At 41.6% G+C, this 17,741-nt stretch overlaps 1 protein-coding gene across 3 annotated transcripts in view; it reads left to right on the plus strand.

The window, feature by feature from the left end:
* Window positions 1–4,351: 4,351 nt before the first annotated feature.
* The window catches only part of DIAPH3 (diaphanous related formin 3), a 484,666-nt gene continuing 471,276 nt past the window's right edge, over window positions 4,352–17,741 (plus strand). For all 3 annotated transcript variants that reach the window (XM_027591357.2, XM_027591359.2, XM_027591358.2), the window contains exon 1: window positions 4,352–4,685. In XM_027591357.2, the coding sequence (XP_027447158.1) occupies window positions 4,509–4,685 (177 nt within the window). In that variant the 5' untranslated portion in view covers window positions 4,352–4,508. The remainder of the gene's footprint in view (window positions 4,686–17,741) is intronic.

The raw sequence follows: 17,741 nt of genomic DNA on the forward strand, positions 1-17,741 counted from the left end.
AGCAGGTGGAGAATGTAGAAGGAGCCAGGCCTCAAATCCACAAGGGTAAGCAACAGTAGCGTACCTTGCTACTGAAGGTTTGAAATGAAGGTGCCAAGTCAGTGCTAATGGCCAGCTAATTATTCTAATACCTTGTGATTAAGTATGAAGTGCTATAGAACTTTTGTAAAATGAGGTACACTTCCGCTGCCGTCCGGTGGTAAAGCGATGGAGAAAGTGGTGAAGTTACATAAATTAGGCTTTGAATTAGGCTTGCAATTATGTTTCTTGTTCTAATCCACTGACTCCTTGGAAAGCATGCACAGCAAAGCCCTGAATTTGTAATTTTTTTGGTAGCGCTTTTGTAGAACTACAAAACTTCTTTTGTAGAACTCAAGTTTGTAGAAAAAAATTCGTAGAAAGCGGGAAATGCAGTGTTTGTTGTTGCTTCCTGATTCTCTGGAGAGAAGGAAAATGCATGTGATAAGAGAGAATAAAAGAGAGTGGAAGACAAGTAGAGGGAAGGGAATAGATTTTATTACTCAAAATTAAAAAATATTAAAGTCATCCTAAAAAATTATTTCACTTCTCCTTATGTGCACTTAATAGCTCATTGTAGTCTCAATGACAATATATTAAGATTTTTTGGAGGAATGGAAGGAGTGAAGGGAGCTACCTCTGAAGTTCCTGTTAATTTGTGTATTTTGTTAAAAACTGAATGTGAAACATTTTTGATAAACAGGAAATTATAGAAAATAGTAAAATAGACACAAATACATCCACTGCTGAGATTGAAAACTTCTTCATATTTTGCCAGATTTACTTCAGATCTCTCCCTTTTAATCAATAAAACATTACAGATACTTTAGCTATAAAGTTGCAGCTTTGATTCCTTGCCGCTTCTTCCTTTACTCTCTGAAAGTAGGTGAAGTTTTGGGGTATATTTTCCTCGATTTTTTTTTAAGATTTTATTTATTTATTTGTCTGAGAGAGAGAAAGAGAGCACAAGCAGGGGGAGCAGAGGCAGAGGGAGAAGCAGGCTTCCCACTGAGCAGGGAGCCCCGTACAGGGCTCCATCCCAGGACCCTGGGATCACGACCTGAGCCGAAGGCAGACGCTTAACTGACTGAGCCACCCAAGCGTTCCTCTCTTGTGTTTTTACACACATACTATATATACCCATATATAGTGCCAATTGATTTTTCTCTTTATTCTTGAGATATATCCACATGTAGACCTAGTTATCCATTTTAAATGCAATATAGGATTGCATTTAAATCCTATATTTTAAATCTTATATGGTAGAAGATTGATATATATTACCATATAAGAAACCTCTGTGTGTTTTATTCTTTCTGTGACTGCAGGCTGGTGAAAGAGTTTACTCTTTTTTGCTATTATGAAGTGTTCAAGGAGTATCTTTGTATGGGTATCTTTGGGCGACCCCAGGGAGACATGTAGCCACAGAAGAGCTGGGCCACAGGTGCACGTACCTTCCCCTCTCGCAGGTCCTAAACTTGGTGACATGAGACTGTGTAATATTTGCCAATCTCAAAAGGGTGAGATGGTATCTTATAAAACTGTCATTACAAAAAATAGATTGGGAATGATCCATCCCTTCCCTCAACTTTTCACACCTTTCTCTCTTATATAGTCATTAAGAGTGAACCTCACAAAAATTGCATCTGTAATTGTCTGGATGTTGAAACTGAACAGAAACGATAAAGAAAGGAAACATATTTTTGGATTCCAAGCTTCTCCAAGCCTGCCTTTTGTCTCATTAAATTTTGTCCTAGCCCTGTGCACTGAGCTTGGCATTTCCAAAACTGTTGACTCAGTGGGGTATATCATCTTCTCATGCGGGTGTCAGAATGAGAAGCAGTGCATGCTGATGTGAAGTTTAAACAATAAATAAAGAAAAATGTACTTTTAAAAATGTAAAACTTAGGCAAGAGTATTATTTTCACAGATGCATTGCAGTTGCAAGGAATTTCTTTCTTTCTTTTTTTTTTAAAGATGTTATTTATTTGAGAGAGAGCACGAGCAGGCAGAGGGGCAGAGTGAGAGGGACAAACAGACTCCCCACTGCACAGAGCCCTATGCAGGACTCAATCCCAGGACCCTGAGATCATGACCTGAGCTGAAGTCAGATGCTTAACCGGCCGAGCCCCCCAGGTGCCCAAAGAATTTCTGTAAGAAAAATTTCAGAGGGATCTATGTGAAGCTTGAAAATTAATTATAATAACTTCTGTTTATTTATATTTAGTACCTTCTACATGCGAAGGACATGAGAAAGAAAATAGCAGCCCTTCACGTCAGGTAACTAGTTTGACACTTGACAGCAAGGGCTCAATGTTTTTAAAAGCTAGCCTGACACTCACAGCTAAGCCATGTTGTTCTCTTCATGGACATAAACAATCTCTCAGAGCACCAATATCAGATAAGGTCACTCTGACTGTGTTGAAGAGACAGAACAAGGCCACTTCTAATTTTCTCTACACACAAACAACAGCAAGGTCAAGTGCAAATCACAAAATACCAGCCCCTCCTTCCTGATACTATGGATGATTGCTGCTTTGTTGTCAGTTACAACTCTAGCCTCATTCTTTACCTGCCATTCTTCTAGATAAAATTTTATTAAGATACCCAGTCATTAAACTGTCCCCAATTCCTGACAGCACTGAAATCCAGAGTAGCCCTCCCCACTCAGTTTCTAAGGAGCCCTCCAAAGTCCCAATCCTTTTGAGTCTTTTCTAACACTTTCATGCTGAGAAACCCCACAGTTTCCCAAAGAGCCTGGTCTTCTCCCCAGTGAGTAATACGCTCCCCCTGTTCAACTACAGGTCTTCCTCCTGGTGGTCTTTGGTGGGAAGGGCTTTCACAGACATTGCTAAGAACTTTACAGATGCTATCTCATTTAAGCCTGACAATACCCCTGTTTAGTAGGTATTATTATTATTATTAATTATTATTATCCCCTTTTGCAGATGGAAAGGCAGAGAAAGGAAGTTTAACATCATCTCCAACATCTCATAGCTAGTAAATGACAGGAATAAAATTTGTACTTGGGTCTAATGGTTATTAAGACCTACTGAACTACTTCAGTTCTCTGGCCCTTAACGGCCCTAGTTCTCCTGGACTTTCTCCTGAAGATGACTTGCTCTTTAAAGATAGAGACTGGCAAAGAAAGTCTAGTACAGTATAAACAAATAAACATTAAAAAAAACTCCAAAAACCCAAGAAAAAAGCAACCCAATGACTGTAGCCTAAAGACATACTTGGAACCAAGGCCCCTTTTCTGAACCTCTGTGCGAATTTCCCGAGTTGCTAGAGTTGTTTCTTGCACCCAGATCTGTACTGCATGTTTACCAGAGTCTTGGAATTCGTCCATGTAGTCAGAAGATGGATAACTTAAGGAAATAGTTCAAAGGAAAAGATGACTTTAAGAGGGGGGAAAAAGCACACTGCTGTGTGGGAAAACTGCTTTAGCCTTGAGACTTGACCTTGGGTTTACACAAGGAACTCTTGCACAGTTTCAGCTCAAGGCCCTTCATTGGAAGCTCTTGAAGTTTTTTCACCTTTTGGTCTTAAGTGCTCTTGGCCTTGCTTCCCGCCCCCAATGCCCTGTGTCTAATGTCCTGCCACTCTTTCCTACCTAGTGAAAAATCCATGGACTCTTGCTTTCGCCTTTCCAGATCTGCTCCTTCAGATTTAATACCCCCCTCTTTGTTCTCAATGAACCTTAAAAATAACGGCTATACATTTATATTATTTTGTTATTTGTGTAAAGGTTTGTGAACCACAGACTGTGAACTCCTTAAGGACGTGGCCAAGCCCCTTCTGATTTTTGGTGTACCCCTCTGCCACCCCAGAGCGGGCTCTCAGCACTTAGGCGCTCAGCAGGCGTTCAGTATGTCCAAAAAGCATCCTTTTGGAACGTCATAGTTGCTGTTATTCTCACATGCCTAGCACATTTTCAAGTACAGATCCTAGAACTACTCTTCCCAGTGGCCATCGCACCAGGGCCTCCGAGTGGGGCAAGACTGGGTTAGCACATGATTTCACATTCCAGTGCTGCTCAAGTGGTGGTGCAGAGGGTCTCGCCTGCTGGCAGGAACCGGTTCTCCAAATTCCAAATAAACCCGCACAAGTGACTTCTAGTAGGTTCTCACGCTTTTCCGATCTGATCCCACCAGTGCCCTGAAGGTGAGCGGCCGGGACCGCCAGAAGGGTTGAATGGCGAAATGGACGGGTCGCAGAGCCAATCATGTTTCGATCTGCCCGGAAAAGGCGGGTCCCGGGAGTGTCATTGACAAAGCCGCGCGGGATTGGCGGGTCCGGAGCGGTCCGCAGTGGCGGGAGTTTTCGGATGTGTTGGCTGTGACCCTGGCAGCAGCGGTTGGGCTAAGTTGGGCCGGCGCGGCGGGCGGCGGAACCAGGAAGGCCAGTCCGCCACGGATTTCCGAACTCGCGTCTTGTGGCTCGTATTGCGGCCGCCTTCTTTCCGTCCCCCAGAGCTGCGGGGAAAGATGGATCGGCACCGGCCGCGGCTGCACCACCCGAAGCAGGGCTCCGCCGCCGGGGCCCCCTACCCCGCCTCCGCCTCGCTTCGCAGCTGCGGGGAAAGCAAGATGCTGCGCAGGAAGGGCCCCCAGCACCCTCCGCCCAGCGCCGCGGAGGAGCCTGGAGAGAAACGCCCCAAGTTTGTAAGTTTCTCCTGGAGCTGTGGTGGGCGGCTCCTGCCTTGCGGAAGGGTTGCGGCTCAGGTCCCGGGATCCTTCAATTTCATTAAACTTTGGCTTGGCTGACAGCCACCGGTGGATCCAAGGGGTCTGGGTGAGGATGGGTTGGGGGGGCGGTAAATTTTGTTCTAGGTTTCTAGGGCTGCCAGTCTTCTAATAGACGACGACAGGGCCCAATTCTGTTTGGATCCTCGGACAAACTGATCACTGTGTTGCCCCACATTTGTTCTGGCTGACATGAAAAGCGGTTCAAATGTGTCTGTATTGACGTCACCTAGGTGCACATTGCATTTTTTAAGTCGAACTTCTCCCCACCCTTCTAGCGTCTTAAGGGTATGAGACATGGCAAAGTGAACTTATAGGTGATAAGATTTCTTTTTCTGCTTAGTATTTTAAGCCACGAAGAACTTTTTAAGGTAGATGTAATTTTCCAAGTAGAAACAACTCGTTTTAAAATTTGGCGGGCTATGTAGTCACTGCTAAGGAATGTTTTGCTTAGATTGGAAAGAAGTCTAAGTATTTGAAACTCGCTCTTCTGGTTGCTTCTCTTATTCACTTTGGCACCCAAGGGAGATGTCATGATCAGCGGCTTGTGAATCTTTTTGTTGGTGTTAACTAGTGAAAGAATGCCTATTGATGTAATGCAATGTTGATTGTTTTACGTATGTGTGTGTTAACAAATTACTGAAGGTTGATAGCTCTCGGGTGAATCTAACAATTGAAAATTTCATATTGGATCCGTCCATTTTATTTAGGAGTAAGGAAAACTTTTTAAGTTATAGGTAAAATTATACAGTACTGCATGTGCCTTCTGTGAACAAATAAACACTCATTAGGAATTTAAGTTACGATACACATATTAAGGGAATAGAGATTTGTAGAGGAGGAGTGAGTTGCTAAGTATAACAGTTAAAAATGGTGGTTGAATAAAACTGGGAGCAGAGCTATGATATGTATCAGAATACTGAAAATGAGGGACAATATGGATAATTTTGCTAAATTAAGTATCAAGATGGCCATAGGCCAGGTGAAGTTTTGCAGGAGGAGATCAACTATGTTGTTATTGTTATTTTAACAGAGCTGAGGAATAAATAGGATTGAGTTAAACTGGCAATGCAGAATTCTAGCCAAGGAAAAGAATCCCGAGGCAATGACTTTTCTTTTAGAGTCTACTCTCTCTTAGTAATGTTATTCCATTTTGTTTCTCACTCCTATGCTCCAGAATGCATGGGATGTGATTTCTGTGACTTCCAGCAAAGAGGTCATGAAAACAGAACCTAAGCTAGTATTTAGGTTTAGTTTCGTTGAAGGATGTATCAGGTGATTAGGATTCTAGTCAGTTTTTCATTTCTTAAGTACGTTAAAAGGGTTATTGTAAAGATGAAATGACTCTAAAAGCAATACTGTGAAGCTTTAAAGTTATAAACATATCTAAAACAGTGTTTGCTTTTATTTTTTATTTATTTTAAGATTTATTTACTTATTTGAGAGCTTGCATGTGGGTGGGGACAGGCCAACTGAGAGGGAGAGGGTCCCAACCAGACTCTGTGCTGATTGCAGATCTTGCCACGGTGCTTGATCTCACCACCCTGGGATCATGACCTGAGCAGAAGGTCCCTTAATTGACTGTGCCCCCCAGGAGCCCCCACAGTGTTTGTTTTTAGATAGGAATCTGATTTGAATCATGGCTTCATAATTAATTTAGAGGTAATTTGGACTATTGATAATCCCTGAAACTAATTTAGATTCTTGCTTACATGGTAGTTTCTTTAGCTATATTTTCCATTTCACTAATTCTCTTATCAGCGATTTTAATCTGCTATTTAACTTGTTTGGAATATTTAAGTTTAGCAATTACAGTTGACTCTTGAACAACATGGGTTTGAACTACGCAGGTCTGCTTACGCATGGATTTCTTACAGTACAGTACTGTAAATTTATTTTTTCTTATGATTTTCTTAACATTTTCTTTTCTCTAGCTTTGTTATAAGAAAACAGTATATAATACATATAACATGCAAAATATATGTTAATTGGTTATGTTATCCTTAAGGCTTCCAGTCAACAGGCTATTGGTAGTAAGTTTTTGGGGAGTCAAAAGTTAGACATGAATTTTGACTGCATGGGGATCAATTGGTGCCCCTAACCCTTGTGTTGTTCAAGGGTCAACTGTATTTTTTATTTCTGTAGGTTCCATTTGTTTCTTCTTCAGATCTGCCTGGTCATTCCTGATAGTTCTTTGTTTCTTACTCTTTTATTTTTTTAGGCATTGCCTATGTGACTCTTTTTATTCTTTATTTGGTAGTTCTGGTGTGTACAATTTTTGGTTGTCTACATTGACTTGCACTCATGGTGGCTTACTCTCTCCTCCTGTGCTTGTAGATCTCTGTGAGCTCATTGCTTTATCTTATCTTCCAGGAGGCCTTAGTGGGGATGCTTTTTTCCGGAGTGCTTTTCTGGGAATTCCACTGATTTGGCACCACCTCTAACTGAAGTAGGACTCTTAGCGAGCCCAGGGTTCCATGCTTAGCCCTAACTCTGTCCCTGGCCTGAGGCTTGGTGTGCCGATCTTAAGGCTGCCTTCTAAGCAGCTCTTCCCAGACAGTCTAGTTCCACACTGCTCTCGGTATCACCCTAGTAACTCTTGTTTTGAGGATGGAGACTGTCCCTTCCTCATGAGATCTCAGCAATGCCTCTACACATGATTGTTCTGTAGTAGGGTTTGCTCTACTGCCAGATGTCAAGTCGGTTCTTGGCTTTCTCTTGATTTCGAATGGAGCCGTGTGAGCCTGCATCTCTTCGGGTCATCTAGTCATTAGGTCACGTACTTGCCAGGGGCAGCTGCTTTTGACTGGAACGAGTAAGGTAGGTTGGTGATGTCACAGGAATGGGGATGATTTAGGTGTTTGGTGTTTTGCACCCTCCACAAAGCTGCAAGCTGGGGTAGAACTGGGTGGGAAATTGGCCCCTTGCTCCATTCGTAGATTAGGAAGGCACGGGCTCTGGTGCCCGCTGAAATCCTGGTTTACTTTGAGCCTTGATAAAGCAGACACACCCTTGTTTTCTACTGTATAGTCCTGAGTCTCAAGTTACTTTGGCTTGTATATAAAAGTTTGTAGTACAGAATTTCTCCCCGTAGATCTGTGTAAATAGTAGAAATTAGTCTATTGTAAATGTATGCTAATTTGGCTGCGCAGGAAATCACTGACTTTTGGGCTGTTTGTGGCCTAACCGACTTGACTTCATTAGAAAATACGGTAAGCAGTGAGTATTGAGGTGCTGGGGATAGATACTGGGGGACACGATGCAACCATTGGAGGCTGGGGAGGGGGGACAACGAAGGCTTTGCGAAGGTAGATAGAGTTCAGGAGGATCATTAAACTTTGTCCTGCCCCAGGTCACACTCTTAGTACCTGAGCCTGAGTCCGATTTCCCTTCTAGAACAAAACAAAGTTGCCCTGTTTGTCATGAAATGCCTTTTAGTGATGCTGGGCACTTCGTTCCTACCTTTTACTGCTCTTAGAAACACACAGTACAAGCAGTGGTGGCCCCCACGTCCAGATTGAGAGCAGGATGTGTGGCTTCTGGAGAAGTTCCCATCTCTAGGCTGTGGGCCAGTTTTTTTGATAGGAGGCCTGTGCATTTGGTGATCCTAGTTGGCAGAGCAGCTTTTCTTTTTAATTAAGAATATCCTTTAAAACTTCTCACGGAATTTAGTGTAAATCTTGCATCTAATCTTATGGTTTCCATCGAACGGATTGTTAATTATTGTTTAATTATATCATTATAGTACCTTCAATTTTGGTTGTGATTTTTCACCCTGTCCAGTAATATCTGTGTGTCTACCATTTTGGGCATCATTAATAATACTAGTTAACCTTAAAGAATGAACCAAGTTCTGTACACACATACTCTCTCTCTCTCTCTCTCTCTCTCTCTCTCTCTCTCCCTCCCTCCCTCCCTCCCTCCCTCCCTCTCCCCCTCCCTCCCTCCCTCTCCCCCTCCCCTCCCTCCCTCTCCCCCTCCCTCTCCTTTAACCTTTACAACAACCCAAGGAGGTGTGTGGTATTATTAGTCTTGTTTGCTGGATGGGAAAAGCAAAGTGCAGAGGCTGAACTGCCTTAGTTCACACAGCTGCGTGTTGGTGAGGATGGGATTTGAACCCAGACAAGCTATTTCCCACATTTTTAGTCACTGTCCTATATTACTCTCCCATATTATTGGGAGTTTTAATCTTTACTACTTTTCTCATTCAAGGGCCATTAAAAATACTAACACCTTTAATGAATATAGAATTAGTGATTTCCTGATCATAGGCAGCTTGTGAGGTGGGAAGAGGTATGAGGTTGGAGAATCTTGTCTGATGTACTGGGAACTTGGGGGGAGTTGAAATCAGAGTAGGCTTGATGAGAAGATCAGTGCCTGCCCCCCCTGTATATTTGGAGGCAGGTGTGGCAGGCGGAATAATGACTCCCTCCCCTACAAAGATATTCATGTCTTAATCCCTGACACCTGTGAGTGTTACCCTCTATTGCTAAAAAGGACTTTAAGTCTTTTAAAATGGGGAGATTATCCTGTATTACCAGGCTGAGCCCTCAATGAACACTAGGTGTCCTTGTAAGAGGGAGGCTGAGGGAGATTTGACTACAGAAAAGGAGAAGGTGATGTGACTCTAAGGCAGAGATTGGTGATGTAGCCCCAAGCCAAAGAATGGTGGCAGTCATCAGAAACTGGAAGAGGGAAGGAACTGGTCTTCTAGAGCTTCCAGAGGGAGAGTGCTACTGCTAACACCTTGATTTGAGCCCAGTGAAACTCATTTCTGACTTCAGGCCTCCAGAACTGAGAGAATACATTTTTGTTCTAAGCCATCAAATTCGGTAATTTGTTTCAGCAGCCATAGGAAATGAACACAGCAGGTATGGTTCTGAGGGTGACCACACTGAAAGGTGTTGTTTAACAGTTTATATATGCGTGTTTTAGGCGAACCATCAGATTCATCTAAATCTCTTCCTTGTGGTATCATTTTATTTTGGACTGTTTGATTGGGGGGTGGATATAAGATAACAGTTTGGTCCTCTGGAATAGCAACTAGAAGTTGATTTCATCTTGTTCTGCTGCATCATTTTTGTAGTTGCTAGAAAGCTGAGAAAAGGTGGAGGTGATTTCTATGTGCTCTTTTTGAGTTTATTCATTGAGTCCTCAGCTAAAGTGATGCTTTCAGTTGTCCTAGAGTTAAATTGTCAAGAATTGTAGACAGTGTTCTTATTTGAAGGCTTTAGGGACTTGAGTGTCATTCATGTCAAAATCTACCTAATCCATCCAACATTGAAACTTTGATAAAGTAAGATCATTTATTTTACTCAGGCTAGTCTTCTAAGTAAATTGACTGAATTGCCCCAGATATTTTTCCCCCGTTTATCCTTCCTAACGAGAAGTTTTTGTTTGTTTGTTAATACATGATTTATCAAAAGAAACAAAATATATCAAGTGGCTTTTGGGAGTATGTTTAGCTGCTGAAAACAGATGATATATGGCATTTATTACTTCTGGATTACTCTGGATCTTTTTTGTGTGTGTTTGGTGGGGGGTAAAAAGGGGTGGGAGTAGGGATAATTGTCTCAGATTTAGAGCAAGGCTTAATTGCTTTTTTCAAAGACTCACGTCTTTAATTATGAAGCAAGCAAACTGACATACATTTATTACACTGAAACCTTGCATCTCATCTAGTCTGTCTTGTAGCAATTGCTTCTGAACAGATGTTACCTGAAACACCTTTGTGCATTTGGTAGAATTCTAAAATTTGTCATGCTTTTATTATTGTTGTCGTGAATTAACTCTACTTTATGGCATAACTTTATTGCTGTGTCCTAGAATCTTTATATATTTATTGCCTTATAAATTGGATTTAAAATTGGCTTTTTATATGGAATGTAAATTAACATGTGTATAACTTGTTTATGCTTGCAGAATAATACAAGAAAAAACTGCTACGTATTATACTAATGTAATTGTCTTTAACTCAGCACATAGTATCCTCCAAACCAGGAATGAAATGAATGCTACAGAATATGCTTACCATCACACTCTGCTTGTTTCTCCCAGAAACTAATTTGACTTTTAGATCTATAAAATATAGATGAAGCATAACCTTTTACTTCATGGGATATTAAGGATCAAAGCATGAGCTTTCTTTGAACAGGATCTGCAAAGGTAACTTTTCTTTCCATAGCAGTAGGGTGGCATTGAAATACCTTACCGTTGGGAGTAATTTTCTCAAATAGCAAATCAAATAATCATTATTAACTTAGGGGAGGATTTAAGAGTTTCAGTAAGTTAAGTTTTGGTGCTGGAATGTTTCAGTTACTAGCTAATTAATGAAAACTGTTTGGAAATGCTTGCCATAGATTGTATTCTTCAAAAAGACCCACTGCCATCCTTTCTTACAGTTTATATAGAAGAGGCGTTGTGAGGAGCATGTATGGGCAGTGATGTGGACCACAGGGCTCGAATCCTACCCGTGTTACGCATTCGCTTGGGCAACTTCCTTCTCTCGGTGCCTCTGTTTCCTCATGTGTAAAATGGGATTGTTGGGAAGATTAGAAGTTACTGTGTGATGGGCCTGGAATAGCACCTGGCTCGTTGTAACCACGATGTAAATATTTGCCGTTCATAGGATTGTCGTTGCTATCATCATTAGTAGTAATAGTAGTAGTACAATGTTTTCTAGATTTTAGGGCATTGGGGATATTACATTGGGTAGTTGAATTACTTCCCTATGCTGGAAACTCTTCACAGGGTCAGGCTTTTTCCTCATGGTGTGTGGCAGGGCAGAGTCCTGCTGTGCTCCAGTTCTCCCCCTGGGGTGCCGGGTAACATTTGGGTTGATGCAGGCTTCTGGTTGTGATGGCTGCATGGTCAGAGCAAGGTTCTCAAGCTTTCTAGGGGTTATGTTTTCCTACATAAAATGGGGATCATGAAACTATGACACTTGCATACAGATGAAACTTAGAAGAGAAACCTACGAAGGCAACAACCTCAAACTTAGGGAAAAAATTCTTGTGATGCTCCAATGTGGACTTGAATGATAGTAAAAATAATGTTACTTATATATGTATAGATATAAACTAAAACTGTAACTCCTTATGCTTATGGCTCTTTTACAACTATAAAACTCAAACAGATTTTCACATAAAACCCAAAACAAAACTATAAAACCAATAAAATTCAAATGAACAACATTAATTTAATGCGATTGATGATGATGTTTTGCCAAATTAAGCCATCGTTGTTGGATTTAATAGTGGGGAGATATGTGTATGGTTTGCTCTTTTCCTTTCTGTCAGCTTGACTCTTGGATGGAAATGGAATCTCAGAGGCTGAGGAAGCAAAGGCCAGTGACAAAGCCAAAGACTCAGCCCCACACTATTGGTAGAGACCTGACATCTACCATTACTGTCTTTTTCACAAGATCTTAACTTGAGGCTCTGGGTGAAGTAGTGAACTCTTATAAACCTGGTTATGATAAAATAATAATTTAGCCATATGTAGATACTTTCTACTCAGTTGTATGAAGTTGTTGAAAAGGAGCAGAAAGAATCAGAGCCAAGATCACCAGCATCTATATTCATTTTTTTTTCTTGAAATTTACCTTGCCATAGCTTTGAGTACATGGTTCCTTGAATAGTGTCATTTTGGAATTAGGGACAACTGTTTGGAATGGAATTCTTCCTAAGTAGAGGAGATTGTGAAAACCTGTGTATCGTGATTGATGTTGTTTGACCTTCTTCGAGTGCCCTGTTTGATGTGTACGCGCACACACACACACACACACACACACACAGGCATGCAAGTGTGGCCACCAGAAGCCACACTTCTGACAGAAGGACCATGGTTTAGAGTGGTCATTCAGATTGTCCAGATGATGCTTATTTTACTTCAAATGTTTAAGATAATCTTGGAAAAATACAAAATTTAAAAAGACTTACGGACCTGCAGAGTCCGTGAGGGGATTGGCAGACTCGGTTTGAGGAATCCAAGGGATGACTTGAGAAGTTAGTCGAGTACTGGAACCTGGCAAAGGTTGTGCATTGTTTGTGCATAACACCCAGGGTATTAAAGAACGTGCCCTCCCCAATACCCATCACCAGGCTAACCCATTCCCCCACCCCCCTCCCCTCTAGAACCCTCAGTTTGTTTCTCAGAGTCCATAGTCTCTCATGGTTTGTCTCCCCCTCCAATTTCCACCCCTTCATTCTTCCCCTCCTTCTATCTTCTTCTTCTTTTTTTTTTCTTAACGGATATTGCATTATTTGTTTCAGGGGTACAGATCTGTGATTCAACAGTCTTGCACAATTCACAGCACTCACCATAGCACATACCCTCCCCAATGTCTTATCACGCAGCCACCCCATCCCTCCCACCCCGCCCCCCCCCTCCAGCAACCCTCAGTTTGTTTCCTGAGGTTAAGAATTCCTCATATCAGTGAGATCATATGATACATGTTTTTCTCTGATTGACTTATTTTGCTCAACATAATACCCTCCAGTTCCATCCATGTCGTTGCAAATGGCAAAATCTCATTCCTTTTGATGGCTGCATAATATTCCATTGTGTATGTGTGTGTATATATATATATATACCACATCTTCTTTATCCATTCATCTGTCGATGGAACTGCAAGCTGGTGCAACCACTCTGGCAAACAGTATGGAGGTTCCTCAAAAAGTTGAAAATAGAGCTACCATACAATCCAGCAATTGCACTACTGGGTGTATACCCCAAAGATACAAATGTAGGGATCTGAAGGGGTACGTGCACCCCGATGTTTATAGCAGCAATGTCCACAATAGCCAAACTGGAAAAACAGTTTACTTCTTAATAGTCTATTAAGGGTAGACATTTCCTTTGCAATTTAAAAAAATACATATATATTTTGTCATACCAAAGAAGTATAGAACACCATGTACTCACTAGTAAGTGTCAGAAATGAAACTATAAATCCTATTGAAATGTCTGTTCTCCTTTCCTATCAGTATTTCCTTATAATCTTTGCTCTTCATTTCCTTGAGGTAGGGGCTTACAGGGCTTTTTATTTATTTTATGAGGGACCTTCATGGGTTAAAGATGGCTAAAATACCTGTTCAGCTCTCCAAGGAAATTATCATTAATTCTAGGTTATTCTGGAAGTTAAAAAAGAAAAGCACATGCTTCTTTTGGAGTTATGAGGTAGAATTTCTTGAAACTCTCAGTGAGATACATGGATTAGTCTAATTGTAAGATCCATAATAGTGCATTTATTTGGCTTATTTTATTATAAAGTATCTTCCCAGGATGTGGGAGTTTATCCTGTAATTGCTGCATTTTCCTGAGGTGGGTTATTTGGGCATCAGAAAATGAAACTTTGTAACATTCAGTTTTTAACTAGGATTTACAAATTGGTGACATTAATTATGGAGTATACTATAGTGATAAACTGTTGTGTTGATCAAATCCTTGGGTAGAATGCAATTCATAAGGACAATTACAATTCATTCCTAATGAAAAATCTGACAGTCTGAGAAATGAACACGAAAACCAGAATGCACATAATCTGCAATCAGAAATTCAATGTGACAGTTTCATTTCTTTATAAAAGGTGATGGTCTCCAATTAAAACCATGCTCAAACTTCATTCAGCCTCTCTTCTGAAGTTATTATTTTGCTGTTATTGATATGTTATTTTGTATTTTGAACCTGTTTTCACTTTATGTATGTGTTTTTGAGCTTTTGGAAGTCACTTTCTCTGCAGTGCTTGGCATAGGCTTGAGCTTACTGCTATAGGTCTGTGAATGCTTGGCTAATTGAAAATCTATGCAAAATTACTCTTGTAACCTTACACCACCTGGTTCATTAATCTATTCATAATTAATTTAAATTTAAATGTTATTGATATACCCTAAATATTTACTTTTATAAAAGATTTCAGTGATGGTGGGGAAGGACATGTAAAGGCCACCAGAAACATATCTGGGTCATTGGAGAACTGAGCCTGCCCATTCAGGCTCCTCCAGGGGCCAGCAATGTGGCTTGAGAGGTGAAGAGGGCTTAGGATGGATTCAGTGGATTCAAATATGGCTGTGTATCCTTGGACAAATTTATGAACTTCAGTACCTCAGTTTTCCTATCTGTAAAATGGAATAGATAACCACCGCATGTCCACTTACAGCTTGTTGGGAGGATGAGTTGAGGTAATGGATGTTTCAGTAGCTTGGGCACAATGCCTAGCAGTTAATATGTGACAGCTATTATGAGTTTTACTCTTTTGATTCTCAGATACCAGAGTAGGGGGGAATCTCATCTGTAGTGTTGAATTCTCTAGGGCTGGTCATTTTGAAGGAGATGTGACAGGATCTCAGTTATTGGCAGCATTTTGACCATTCTTTTCAGCTTCCCACCTTCCTTTCTCCTTGCGTTCCTGCTAGACAATCTGCATTGTGTCCAGGAACCCGACCTTAATTCAAGTGGGGAACACACCAAGAGGTTTGGTTCCTGGACATACTCCCCTCCTCTCTGTTTTATCTAGATCTCCAGCCCCTTGACCTTACCTCTCTTTCCCTGTCAGTTTCCTGCCAACTTTTGCTCCACACTATACCCACACTCCACTAAAGTAACCCTGGCACTTTTGAACTAGAATGCCACCCATTCCTCACCTCCTCAAGCCTGACACAAGGTAGACTGTAAATAAATAGAATCTCTGGTTTCCTTGTCCATTTGCCTCAGATCTCCAAGCCTGGAGCAACCCAACAGGCCCTCTGGGTCTTGAACAGCTGCCTCGTGGTGGAAACCCTCTCAGCTATGTGAACTGATTCCCTTATATTCGGGGATCTATGGGCCCCCTGACTAGCTGGGTCCTCAAAGCTGCTAAATAATCATCATCACAATTATTCAGCTTTCCCAGTGGGCTGGGCGCTATTTTAATCACTTAATCCTAATTCACTGCTTTGAAGTAGGCACTCTCACCACCCTTGTGTTGGACGTGATGGAACCGAGGCGGGGAGAGGGGTTTGGGGCCTTTCCTGAGCTGCAGCAGCTGGGGATAGGGGGCGAGGAAACCAGCACAGCTGGGTCTAACTCCAGAGCCCTGGCTTTGAACTAGCTCTCTGGTTACCTTCTTTTTCATTTCTCTTAACGTTTATGCTAAACCGTTATCATCACTCTCTTTACCTTCCCTATGGGCCTGATTCCTTTTTGTCGTAAATAGTTTTTTAAATTGAAAAAGTAATGTATGCACCTCTTAAAAAGGCCAGCAGTGTAAGAGTACAGAGCGAGCTTTCCGAGACTTCCTTGCGCCCCAGACCTCCCATTCAGCGGCCGCGGTGACTTCTATTAGTTTCTTTTGTGTCCTTTAATGGTATTCTGTGTGTATGTGTGAAATACCAGATATTGTCCCCACACGGGAACATTCCACCGCTTTTGCTTAAAAGATCTTAGAGATGGTTATTCTGATTCTTCGCGCTCCCCTTGACACCTTCTTCAGAGAGAAAATAAAGGCCGTTTTGCTTGAACTTGCTCAATTTCCTGCTGTCTGCACCTGTAATCTACTCTATTTGCAACTCTTCCTCCTTTCCCCTCCAATATCCACAGAAGAAATGTCTGTTTTCCTGTTCAAGGTTAATCCCTTTACTTCTGTTCTTGACCCAGTCCCATTCCATTAGGTATGTTTCACTCTTTATAGGTTGCATTCTTCAAGAATGCTCCAGTGCCTCCCATTATAAAAGAAAAAGCAGAAGCGAAACCAAACAGCCTCCCTCTCCTACTTTCTCTTGACCCTTCTCCCCCTCTGAATACTATGCTCTGCTTCCTTCCCTTATAGTCAGTTCTTTTCATTTATTCAGTAAATATTTGCATGCTCTTTATACCGAGTATAGCACAGGTAGACACAATTTGGTCCTTGTCTTCAAGGGGCTCCCATTCAGTCTGGTATGAAGAGAGGTGTGAACCAACAAGTGGGAAGTGTTACCAAGGAGTCCATTTTGTGTCATCTTGAAGGACTCAGGCTCTGAAATTAACCTGGATTTAAATACTGGCCCTGTATTCGATAGCTGTGTGACCTTGGAAAATGACTGTTTTTTGTTTGTGCGTTTCTTCATCTGTGAGATGGGAACAGTAGTATCCATTGGATATGATGATTCAGTGTGTTAGAATGGGGGTTGACTCGTAAGTATTAAACAGCTCTTAGCTTGTTGCTGCTCTTAGGATGGCACTGGCAAAGGGTAGAGTGTTCTCATCGAGGAGGGATTCAGCTACCTTCCATTAGTTCCTCAACCTTGCCTTTGCTTCTGTTCTTTCCACTGAAATTGCTTTGGCAGATCAACAATTGCCAACCTGGTGGCTGTTTTGCAAAACTTCATCTTCCTTAACTTCACAGGATTAGCACTGATCTCTCACTTCTTGAAACCTTTGCCATGACGTGTTCTTCTCTTCTGATCTTTGCTCATCTCCCCTCTCACCCTTTTAGCTTGGTGTTCCCAAGTACTGTCTCCGACCATCTTCTTCCAGTTGATACCTCCTTTCAGCCTGAGCTTGTCCATTTCTGTAGCTCTTACTACTACCTAGAGCAGCATTTTCCAGGAGGACTTTCTGTGTTGAGATATTCTGTCCTGCTGTGTCTAGTTTGATAGTCACTAGCTCCCTGAGGGGAATGTTCCCAAATTGCTGAATTTTTAATTTGGCTTAATTTGAATTAATTTAAATACCCCTATGTAGCTAATGGCCAATGACAAACTTTGACCTACATTCATTTTTAAAGGGACTGCCTGTGGCCCTCAGCGTCTTCTCCTGTGAGTCAGGCTGCCTACTGGTGATGCGATGATTCATTTCTGCTGGAGAACATGCACGTCTTATTCTGGCCAAGATGATGCACTTTCATAGCCTCTGATGCCACCATCGATGATAGTTTTATGAGCCAAACAACATCAGCAATGACAGAACCAGTCACACCTGTTAAAAGGGCTGTCCTCAAGAAGACAAGAGATAACAAGT

This window comes from Zalophus californianus, chromosome 3 (genome assembly GCF_009762305.2).
Source record: "Zalophus californianus isolate mZalCal1 chromosome 3, mZalCal1.pri.v2, whole genome shotgun sequence".
Lineage (NCBI taxonomy): Eukaryota > Metazoa > Chordata > Mammalia > Carnivora > Otariidae > Zalophus > Zalophus californianus.